The sequence below is a fragment of the Drosophila takahashii genome, chromosome 3R, assembly GCF_030179915.1.
Source record: "Drosophila takahashii strain IR98-3 E-12201 chromosome 3R, DtakHiC1v2, whole genome shotgun sequence".
NCBI lineage: Eukaryota > Metazoa > Arthropoda > Insecta > Diptera > Drosophilidae > Drosophila > Drosophila takahashii.
The window spans coordinates 24,174,408-24,187,113 of NC_091681.1; the positions used below are offsets into that span (position 1 = coordinate 24,174,408).

At 39.5% G+C, this 12,706-nt stretch overlaps 1 protein-coding gene across 1 annotated transcript in view; it reads left to right on the forward strand.

The window, feature by feature from the left end:
• The first annotated feature begins 2,111 nt into the window (after positions 1-2,111).
• The window catches only part of beat-Vc (beaten path Vc), a 44,693-nt gene continuing 34,098 nt past the window's right edge, over positions 2,112-12,706 (forward strand). The window contains exon 1 of the mRNA XM_017157889.3: positions 2,112-2,761. Within this exon, the coding sequence (XP_017013378.2) occupies positions 2,713-2,761 (49 nt within the window). The 5' untranslated portion in view covers positions 2,112-2,712. The remainder of the gene's footprint in view (positions 2,762-12,706) is intronic.

Below are 12,706 nucleotides of genomic sequence, written 5' to 3' on the forward strand. Positions count from 1 at the left end.
TAAAATAATTCAGAAAGATTTCAAAGGAGCTAAGGAGTCATTAATAAAATACTACTTCTGTTTCCACTGGCATCCCCGTCAATTTTTGGCACTTAAGGTTTTTAAATGTGTTAAAATATTTGAGGAACAACATTTTTTTTATTTATTAATTTTTGAAAGTGTAATACTTACACTCGCACAGAGTCCCCACCAAGCCGTTGGCGTTAGTTGTGGCTATGGTTATGTTGGTGACGCTGCCGCAGCCGCAATGGCTAACACGTACACACACCAGCATATATGGCAGGAGCACTCACACATATGCATGGGACTCGGACCAACTCATTCACTTCGTCTTGTTCTTTGTTGGCGCACTTTTTTGTTGTCGAAATTAAATAAACAGAGCAGGCATCGCAGGCAGCTAAACTGCCACATTGCTCAGCCCCTTGCCACGCCCCCGTGCCGCCCCCTGTGATGATGAATTGATGATAATGCCGCCGGGGATTTAGGCAAAAATAATGCACAAAGCTCGTCGCTGTTTTTCGGGGCAACAACGTTTCCCGTTTACTTTCGTACATACATACATTTTTTGGCTCGACGAACTTGGCTTTGAAAAGAGTTAAGCGTTTATTTATTTACATACATTTTGTTGTTTTTTTTTCTTGTGCCCGTGCTGCCCGGCGGGCTCAGTTTATTAAGTCTCAAGTGGTGAGCCCCATTCTGCGACTGTTAGGCAAACTCTACTCACTCCAAGAAAAGTTTTAGTGCACTGAAGAAATTTATGTTTCTATCAGAAGAGGCTGGTAATAAAAACCAAGGAAATTTTGAATGTTGCATAAATCTATTAATGCATATTTTATTTTATTTCTAAAACAAAAAATTGAATACTTCATTCTGCATATTTTTTTTAATTTTATAGTTTGTTAAATGCTCGATATATCTTTCTGTGCATTACACTCTGTCCAAGTTCGCTTTGTTGCCATTGCCGTTGGCCTAAACACAGCCAATTTCATGCAAAGTTGGATGCGCCCTTCTCCCATCCTCCGGTGACCTGTTCCACGTCCTTGATGGATGACTTTTGACGCCAGGCAACGTTTGGCGGCCAATTTGATTTGGGCCGCATGGGGAACAGAAGAGCCCCTTTGGCAGGGCCTGCAGCTCACAACTGTCGATTTGTCAGACATTTGGCGTGGGACTCAAGGCGGCCAAAGTGGCGGGAGGCCAGAGCGAATGAGCCCAAGTAGCCGGCAGTGTATTACAGATTGAGTTTTGAATTGTTGGCATTCCTGTGTGCTGGAGCCAAAGCGATGGCACAAGATGGATATGCTGGAAAACTGGCGGAAGACCAAGCGATAATATAGCATCTGGGTCGATTTGAAGTCTCGAGAAAGAAATGGTATTAAAAAAAGTAATTCACAAAATTTAAATAAAGCGTTTTTTTCCATATTTCTGACTTTTTAGTTCCCACCTAATTCTAAGGATTTTCTTTGCTACTGCCATGCAAAATCATAGAGCAAAACAGAATGAAACAAGACTCAGATTCCTCCGTCCACATGCATTGGCTCACTTTTGCGGCCGTTTGCATGGCACAAAGACAATCCGCATGACGTATACGCCACATGGGTCACGGGTGTCACGGTAACTGGTAGCTGGTGTGTGGTAGGTGGGATCCGAGATCCGGGATCTGGGAACCTGCTCTGCATGTCTCGTCTCGCCTGTAAGCCAATGCTAAAACAGGCCAAAGCCAACGTCTGAGAGTCGTGCGACGAGACAGACGCCAAATTCCGAGAACGCAACAGTATACAGTGGAAAACAAATATTTATAGAGTAAATTGGGTAGCTTAAATATTAAATATTATTTTTTATGTTTGATATTATTATCCCCATAGCTTTTAATTCTCTGTACTTAAAGTAAATAAGTTTTTTTTATTAATTTTCATTTTTACTTTAGTTGCTAACATTTTAATAAAAAAAAGGAAATAAATATTTTTGAAAATTTAATTTCTGACAATTTAGAAATACATGGCATTTTATCAATTATCTAAAAAATATGAAGCCAATTTCTATCTGCATTCTTCCCTGAATTCTGAATTTAAATCTTTATTTTTATTCCAGTGCAGCCACAAAGCCATAAAAGCAACAACAACACTCACAGCAGCGACGTGGAGCCCAAGAACGATAAATCTTTAACGTGGATTTCATGCATGTAAGCCAGCAAAAGACTCTCAGTCACGATATGATGCATGAGCCAAAAGCGGGTTTAATATGTAAACTCCTTAAAAGCGCTGAGTTTTCAACAGCAGAAGTGCAGCGGCGTTAATTTGCCCAATAAAATGCAGCCAGCTACGAAGAGCAACTAGCGCAGCCATAAATATCATCAGCCACTCAGAGACGCTGAGCAATGAAACGAGTTTTCGCCGGGAAAGAGACAAAGGAAAAACCAAGGGGGAAAATCAACAGGGAAAGCTCAGCGGGTGGCGCGCCGCATTTAGAGGCAGTCAAACTGGCAGCCATCGGGCACAGTCCTTCCTGAGATCCTGGGATTCTAAGTCTCTGGCTCCTGCTACCCGACATCCTGCCACCTTCCCCTTGAGCCGTGCACTTCCGCTTCTTATCGCGGCGATGTAAACGCGTTTCCGTTTAGGACTCAATCCCAGGCTCATTTCTCCGCATCGGGAACGGCATTTAACTAGCAGCTCGGCGCTGGATTACAAGTAAATTGGAAAGGATTTGAAGATGAGCCTGCTGCGCCTGCTTGGTGCCCTGCTGCTGGCCACATTCAATGGTGAGTGCACTGAGAGAAAATATTTTATTTTTCAGGAATAAAAAATATATATTTTGAATGGATTAAAATATTTTTATTATTAGGTATTTTTTATAAAATAGTAATGACTCAATAGGTAATACTAATTACAGTAATAAAATATATATAAAATTTATTTATTTTAATAAACTATACAAAATATTAATGTTTTGGGTTTGGTTATATGTCATTATAAATCCCTATTTCCTACAAGATTTACCTAGTTTTGTTGCAAACCAATCCATTTCTTTGCGTGCAGAATAAAGACCTGTTTGGAATTTATGACCGTGATTAACGGAAAAACCCTCCCCCACCCCAAAAGTGTCATAAACGCTCGGCTTTCGCCCGCTCGCTTCGATTTATTTGCGCTCACAATTTATTTGCACAACTATTTACGAGCGCTGGCATTGGCAATCATAATAATAACAACACAGCACGAAAGCCATCGCAGCAACAATTCAATAAATGTTGCAATTTGCATCGGCAACTACAATAAATTTATCTTAAATGAACAAACATTTTTCTTGCAGCTTTGCCGTCTGACTGGCAAATAAAATGCGATATGCCAAAGGCTTATCGTTGCCACAAAAGGCTGTGCCTGCACAAAAAAAACAACAACAATAAGTAATAACCAAAGCTGCACACAAATTACACCATGGGAAAAGCCTCGGCAGCACTCACAATGCATTTCAATTTGTTAAAACACTCACTCGCATACCCACTCCACATGGTTGAGTGCATAAAGATCCCATGAAAACAGTTTGGACATAAAAAAGGACAAATTTTCAACATGTAAATTACGGAATTTCGTCAAGCATATTTGTCAAAATAATAAACACATGTGTGTGTGCATTGGGGATTTTCCATTTCGGCTGTGCAATTTTTAAAGCAGGAAATAGAAAAGGCTTAGATTTCTCCAATCGAAATATTTATTTGAAAAATTCTGATCAAATTGCAAGATAATCTGTGAGCTCGCCAATCTCGTATCAGATGTCACAATGAATTTTCCCATTGAAATAGGCAACTAATTGACAATTATTTTTGGGTTGCGTTGACAAAGCCTTTTGGACACGATGAATATTAATATATGCATCACTAGCTATTTACTACTTTCTATTTTCCCTCTAATTGCTACAATATTAAAATATAAAAAACCTTTAATTAACCTTAAAAAAACATATAACCTGCAAAATCTCAAAAAAAAACTATAAAATAAAATAAAGGGTAAATTAAGAAAATCAATGGTCGTTCTCAATTTATTTCCTGTTTTTCTTACTTGATTTTTATCATTTTTGCCATGGATGCTGCATAAACGAACTTTTAATGGCTTGAAATAAAGCACATGAGATGTGATTTTCTGGTGATTATAAAACCGAACGAGCGACAAGTCAACCAATATTAAAACATTTGCATGCTGAATAAAGAATTTTGATTTCTCTTGGCGACCGAACGGGCTGGGGCCCCATAAAAATATGTCAAATGCAAATTATGCATATAAATAAGAATAAATATATGAATCAACAAATAAATATGTCGCATAAAGAGATATGTGTGTCAGGCACCCGCATCTTTGTGTAAAAGTCAATTTGCTGTCGCCGCACGAAAGTCGCGAGTGCCATAAACATGGGGAAATGTGCGTGAGACCGCAGCGCCGCAGCAAACGCCATCTGCGAATAAATAAAAATAAAAAATAAAAATCGAGCGCGAGAGCGGAAAATGCAAAATAATTGCATATTTATGTGCGCCCGGCCACTGAGCCAAAGGATCTGGAATCGGGAATCTGGGAAGGACGGAAGAGCTGCGAGTTTCGAACTGCAGCCATAAATCCCGAGCGGCTTGCCTGCTTTTAATACAACGAATCGCAGCCCGAAATGCGCAAATGTCTGACTGCTCGTAATATTCGCCATACGCCGTCAAAATGTCCGGCCGGGGGCGTAAATTTATTTCAATTATATAAATGTGCATTTCCGGATTTTTTCGTGAAAGAAATTGCTCTTCAAGGGCGGATTAAGAAAGGTCAGCCGTTTCGATTTTTGAATAGTTACAATTTTTATTTTAGGGATTTTTTGTATATAGTTCTGCTAAATACTGTATTTTTCTATGATACAAAAATTATCTAATGAAATGTATTAATTTATTTAATTTGTTCCCAGAAATATTTAATTTATTACGTGCATAAATACCCCGAACAAAGAGTCTTAAATCAGTTGAAAGGATTGCCATAATTAGTAGAAAATGACCAAGGGTCGATTGCGCAATAATCCCCCCTTATCCTTATCCTTCCTTCGTTGAGAGCACAAAGCCAATGAAATTAACTAAAAATCAGTCAAGAGCATGAATGGCAGCGTTTTATCTGGTCGCTTGTCTTTCGGCCATTATCTTTGCGTTTTGTGCGGCGGAAGAGGAAGCGCGTTTGATGATAATAATAATAATAATAACAGCGCCAACACTTGGCCATTGTTTTAGTGGAAGCCAAGCGAAAAAGCAGCAGCAGCAGCAGCAACAACAAGATGACACTTTAATAGCACAAATGCGGAACTAAACAAAAACCAAAATCAACGAAAAATGGGTGTGGAAAGCGACTCCCGCCAGCTGTCATAATGAAACTGTCAAGGACAATAGGGGGCCAACGGAAATACAAAGTGTACGTGTGCCTTTGTGCCCCTCTGGAAAAGTTCCACCCAACCTCTCCTGGCCCCTTGAATTTTCCACCCCCCTTTGGCATCCGCCACTTTCCGGTTTCTGCGATAAAAGCGACAAACGAAAATTCTGTCTGACGGGCAGAGGCCATTTATAAGAGCATCAGTTACAATAACACTGCAGGGCGGCTGGGCGGTCGAAAAGGGGGCGTGGCCCTCACAATAGCCGGGCCATTGTCATAAATTAAAAATGAGGAAGTGTATGAAAATAAACAAAAAGCCAAACGGCCCAGCCAGCTAGCCGCAGCGGAAATACAAAAAGCGTTGATAAATAAATTTCTAACAAAACAAACAGCTTCCCGAGAAAAGGCAACCCGAAGCCCAAAGTCAACCCCAAGAGCCCAAGAAAGGATATGGTCGAAAACGTGTTGGCCAGGTCAAGATCTAATAAACTTGACTTATAAAAATTACGAATATAATTTACAGAGTCTGTCATTTAAATTTTATGGGATTTATTTAAGTCTTTGTTTTGTTTACTTTTTTAAACGAAAAAAATTATAAATTAGTAGGTATATAATTTCTTTTTTCCCCTCTTAATTTAATTAATTTATTTATTTAAAGTAAACTAAAGATCCTCATCTAATTATCGCGCTTAAAGTTATTTTTTGTCACAGCCCGAAAATTTCCAGTTTAGGGCGATACCAAAATTCAACGCGTGCCACAAATTTCACAGGACGCATTTTATGTGTCGCAGCCCTCTCTGCCCCCCTTCCCCCCATTTCCCGGCCAATTCCTTTCGTGCCACTGCAACAGCGCAGCAACATTGGCCAAAAGACTCTGGGCGCAGTGGCCAACAGCAATGTCCAAAGCCGCAGCAGCTTTGATGGAATTTGCGAAAATACTGCACGAGAAAGAGGGGCCACAACAAATAAGCAAGTAACTTTAAGTCAAGCTCGACTTTTAAGTGCTCTTAGTGCTATAATTAATTTAATTAAATTGTTAAAAGAACTGAAATCAAACTAATAATTTAATTTAGGCTTAAGTTTATTTGTTTAAATTGAATTCATAGAGATAGCTATATATTAAAGCAGTTTGTTATTTCTTCAACCAAATAAGGCAAAAAGTAATTTAAAGCACATACATTTTTAAACAGGAACTAATTATAAATTCTCACACATTTCAAATAATTCTTAGATTGGCCAGGATATTTTTGCTTTAATATATAAAAGGTCTGTTAAGCCGGTTTTGCTTTAATAAAAAACCGGTATAGGGTCTGCTCCTCCTGCACATCCCCAAACCATTTCGACGACAGTTTCCCTTTCGCTCCTAAAACCTGGACCGTTGACCATATCCCAAACGTTTTACGCTATATTATATACGATATTTTTGTTTCTATTTTATGCAGCTTATTTGGCTAGCACGACACGTCCAGTTTTTAGGTTTTTTGGCCCGGGTGCAGATCCTTGTGGGGCTTTATTTTGGCTTTCGGCATTTGTTTAAATTAAAGATTATGCACAAGTGAAAAAGTAGCCAGGCAAACGCGAGGAAGGGGAAGCTATTTGAAATTTAAATATGCGAACAAAGCTCGACCTTGGACCACGTGGCGTATGATGGATTTGGGACCGCATGACGTCAATGGGAGTCAAATCTGTTGTTGTTCGCCGTCGTGTAAACAACCAAATGGCTTTAAATTGCTGGCAAATGGCAAATAGCAAAAGTACAATGAGCACAATGGCTGTAATCGTAATAAGCCATTTAGCACTTCATCTTCCCGCCGAGCAGCAGCCTTTGCATATATTTATAATTCATATTCATATTGTTAATTCTCTGGGCCCCTTTTCCCTTCCTGGGAACCCTTTTTATCCGTCGCCGAGGGCAGCTGCCATAAAAGCATCATAAACATTTTACAGCAGTTGCAGTTGCTGCAGGAAACTGCCCCAGCAAGCGGAAACGGTGCCGCTCCTCTGTGCCACCCTCATAATTGCAGCCAGCCATTTCACATTTTGGCCTAGTAACGGAAGGGAGGAAGGGCGGGCGGGGAGCCGGGAATTAGGATGGCTTTATCAGAGGGAGGCGGACTTAAAACTCGCATGTGTGTGTAAGGGATTTTTTAAGCTCTTAAGCTGTCTGTTGATTTTTTCATCATAAGCCAGCTGAAATGTCAAATATTTGAGTCCTATATAGTCCACGAAATTCCAGTGAAGTATCCCTCGTCATTATTTATTACGCATTTATAGCACTTTTTATCATAGAAAGTTTAAGTCTTCTTAGGTGCCTACTTTGAAAGTGATTTAGATGCCAAATTCGATACTTCAATATTAATCTCGACTGATTTCCTGTGATTTACTTAAAAAATGAAATATTAAATTAAGAAAAAAAAATGTTACAGAGTAAAAGACTTAGATCTCTTAAATATTAATAAAATATAATTGCTGAGACAATACATTTAAGGATTTCAATAACAAAATTAAAATAATTTTTAAAGTTTAAAGTCACTTAAGTTAAATATGCAGAACTTTAGCTGTATTTGCTTTTTTCCACTCGATATAAAACAACAACTTTTTTCCTAACTTATCGTCCTTTCTTTCTTATGTTGTTTTCGGGCAACTTGTGATTGGCCCAATTCCCCCTGCTCGGAAACTTATATAACTGCCCTCGCGGCTCGCATTGTTCAACTGCTTGTTAGCCTCAGGTGTAAATTACAAATCTGAGCGGCGCATAATGAATGAAGGCGCACGGCCCGTGGAGCGGCAAAAGAGGCGACTAAATGAAATGAAATCGCAGTGAAAACGCTTTCATTAAACATGCCAGAATGGGAGGTGCAAAAGTTTTTCCCCTCGACGTAGGGGCGTGGCAGACAAAGGAGGCTAAAAAAGGCCGGGGCTGCGGGAAAAGCGCGACAAACTGCGGCCAAGTTGATTAGAAAGGCGAGCGGAAAGTCTCGCCTGGGACTGGCAGGCAGCCTAATGAAAAACTTGGAAATTTACGGTCAACGAGTTGTCAAAGCGGCACCAGTAGAGCTGGGCAAGTAGGGAAATGTGGGAAAATCAAGGAAAGTGGGAGAGCGAGAGGAGAAGTGGGAAGCTGCCCATAGTTTCAGAGACGCCAAGTCAAACAATTAAGCCCAGCCATGTTCGACTGGAACGGGCGACAGGCGGTTTAAATAAATAATTGCCATCGAAATTAAGCAATGGGCTGGTCGGCGGTAAAAGGGGACCTGCTGATAGCCACTGGGCACAGGACTGCACTGGAAAAAATTGAACCTATTAAAATCCTTTTTTATCCTACATTATCCTACAATCCTACATCAAAGCCAATCGATATATTTATGTTACTTATACATATTTTGTTCCTTATACATTGTATTTTATAAAATCATATATTGTTGAATACTGTGAAATAATCGTTAAATTTATTATTTTATTTAAATTTTTATAAAAATAGTTTAAACATGATCCGATATTTCTGACAATTGGCGGAATTTTTGTATTTCCTGCGGCTTTATTTACATTTGTTCTATTGACTTGGCATCAGCTTTCTTTATTTTACAAAGGCTTTTATTGTCAGTGTGATTGCTGTAATCTCGCGGGCCCAGGACAGTTGAGCAGCGGAGCCAAGGTGCGAGGACATCGAGGAAAGGCCAGAAGTACAGGACCGGACAGGATGACAAGGTAATGCGCGGACACGGAAGCGCGGAGACTGGGACACGGACGATAGCAGGAGTAATGACAGGAAGTCCCGATAAAGGAGACAAAGAAAACGCATGCATTAACACAGATAACAGGCCATGGGAAAAAGCAGCCACCCGGGGGGTACAGAAAAGTGGGGTTCGGCATAAAGTTCATTAGCGCTGATCAAGAGGCTACGGCTACCCATTCGAAAATTCCGGATGCCAGAGGAATTTCAGCTGGACGATGGCCAAAAGAGGAGCCCCACATGGCCCATAAAATGCTATGTAAATTTACCACTCATTAATAATGCTGGCCCCCCGTCCAGGAAATGGTTTGTGGCCGATTCGGCCAAATAGCAACTATTAAATTGCAATCAAATATTGCCCAAATTTTAATAGTAGCCACAAAAAACCTTTTAGTCCCAAAAACCCCAAATGCCAATGACAAAAGTTAATGCTAATGTGGCATATGCAAAAATAGAAACAGAAATAGATAAGCGCGGCATTTTTAGGGAGGAGAGCCTGAAAGTATTACCATGGGGCTAACCAAATTTTGTGCTACTTTTGGGTATATAGATATAAATTTATATAAATTTTAATGTCATAATTATCGAACAGATTTTTTTCAAAAATCTTTCAGTAAGAAATAAATTGCTATTTTGTTCTCCAAGTTGAACCATCAAGATAAACGATTTAAAGGCCTACTGGCGAATCAATAGCTTTAACCTTTTCCATTTCGATTTCGCACACACCAACCTGGGGTCAAAGGCTAATTGCCAGACCCTCACCGTAGTTTCCGTGACATTCCCACTGGTCACGTGCTCCTCGCTAGTTCGCACACACAGCGAAAAGGGTGGTGGAATTGGGGATTGTGACTGTGTGCCTGGCATTTTGGCGACCCAATCTTGATGCTATCATCAATTGTCAAATAACCAACTGTGTGAGATTTGCGCACCAGCTGTGGCCAGAAGCGTTGAAGCATTCATAGCACTGCAAATCAACGAATACGGGGTATGCACACACATGTTACACAGTTACGCTGATACACAGGGAGAAATATGTAAAAGTATAAATTATTGTAATGTTCTTTTTGAGATTTATATACTTATTGATTGATTGATATTGATTTAAGGATGTCCTACTTAAGTTTAAAATATAAAGTTAAAACATTGGGTGGACAAAAATTTATTTTAGATAATTGAAATACATAAATTTTTTCTTTTAAAGAATTTGGTCATATATAATGAAAAGATAAGAAAGATGACCTGAAATAATTTCAGTGTTCTTACGCATATAGGAGCCTCCCCTGAACAACTCACTTTGTGGGTTATTTGTTTTGGTCATACGCTCATTTCGCTTCTGCTGGGAAAATCGAACGTTGGACCCCAAAAAGCTCAGGAAAACAGAAAGCGAAATAGGGAAAGTGTGGGGCAAAGGGAAAAGCGCAAAGGGAAAAGGCAAAAGGCAAAAGGCAAAAAGGTTCGACTAAACGATTCAGGGATTCAAGCACAAAAATCAAGAGCAGCAGCATAGTAAACAAACGAAAGGGGGAACCGCAAATGTACAACGGACAACAAGCTACCAAAACCGAATCATGGCCAAAGGTTCTCCCATCCCCCGCCAGAAAATCCCAACTACTGGTCCTGTTTGTGCTGCCAGGGAAAAAGAATAAAAAAGAACCCAATACCCAACCCAATCTCAAACGACGAGCAACGAGCTGAGCAATCGTAAATCTTCTTATGTGCAGCAGCATTTTAACGATAATTTGCTTTATTGAAACCGTTTAGATTTGGCCAGCAGAACGGTCCGTTCTGCAGCGAGCCGGACCACAAGTCAAACGACAACTAGAGCGTACCCATGTGTCCAGACTGGGGACAAATCCTGACTCCTTCTTATCCCTGAGCACACTGAGGAAAACAAGTTTCTTCAACCAGAAAAAAAATGGAAAAAATGAATAATTTTACTCCGGCATCCAAAATCTATTAATTATAGGAACATTTTAATTCCAGAAAAAATATTATAAAAATACTAGAACTTTTGATATGAATTTCTCAAAAAATTTTCCTATTCCCCAGCCTGTAAAATATTTCTAGATCAATGGTTTCGTTTAGATTTATTGTTACCAAATATTTTGTACTTAATATCTAATTTTAGTATCGATTTGTTTTAGTGTACTTTTTGGCATCGGTTCCCCTTTGAATGTTTGAATCGCTTCCGTTTAAATGGTTTTTATAGCAAATTTATGTAGAGGAAAACACTTTTAAGGTTGACCAAAAGGACATACGCAGGAATCCATAAAAATAGCTCACCAAACACATGCGACCCGAGCCAAATCGAATCGAATTGTCGCCCCTTTTCCCCCGGATTTGCAGAGGTGTGAACAAAGATTTGCCACTTTTGCCGCTCGTTTGACCGGGTTCTTGGTAGTAACTGGTAGCTGGTAGCCGGTCTCCGGTTTCTGGACCAAAATGTGCCATGAATAATGGCCGGGCAAATTGCTCAGCAGCTTTCCAGCTAACTGGATTGCAGCAAATTGCCCAGTTAGCCGCTGCAGCCAGACGACCTGTTAATGTTTTGTCGGGATCACCGCCCCCGATGCTGTAAAAATGTTACCACATCATTGGAAGTAATTACTGTGTCATTTGGCAATTGACTTTGGATTGGTATATGGCCGTCGTTGATTTGCTGGCCCGACAGTTTAAGTAATTACGGCTTAACCGTGTTAAGTGTGTGTGTTAAATGTCAGGGGTTAACTGCAAGCCTTTTAATTGATCTCAAAAGATTACCAAACGTGTCGGAGTCAAGAAATTAATCTTGAAATGCCTTTGCCGGCTCTGCTGTAATGAATAACAAAATATTGCTTGGCCATATCTAAGTGTAATAACTCAATTCGTCAGCATTCGACCGCATTTAATTAAAATATTTTATTAATTTATATCATCAGGCAGAAGAGGGCCATAAACTCGCTTTATGCCATACATATACTCAGACATTGTAATTGTGAAAAATAACAGCGATGCACAAGCAACATAAATTCAGGACAACAACAAGGATGCAGTGCTATATAAGTAGAGAAATACGTATATTTCTTTACTCCTTTGTCGAGAATCTTTCTTTTGGCCCGGCCATTATTTAAATTAATAAATATATTACAGTTTTACATTAAGCCGAAAAGAGAATGCCAAGTGTATTTAAGTCGCATTACGCATACGCACTGTACCACAGTCGGCTGACAAAAGGAATGACAAATATTATGATTGATTGGGATTTGCGGTTCAGATTTTTAACGAAATAAATTATTCTGTATTTTAATTTATTTTAACCTTAAATTCAAAACAAGGAATGGCTAATCTTCCCAAGAAATCTAGACATTTACTTTAAAATACTTTTTTTTTGCGGATCAACATTTTTTTGCAAGAAGAAGGAAAGCCTTCAGTTTTTATTTGTAATAAATCAAGAGCTTTAAATATTACAGCCTGCGCTGGGACTCCAAAAGCTGTCCTTGACTCTCCTCGTCACTTTCCCATATTGCCAAGGGCCTCCATTCATTGTAGTTCCTCTGTTTCTGTTTCTACCCTGGTCGGCTTTACTCTGCGTTCACTTAGAAAAATAATTGAA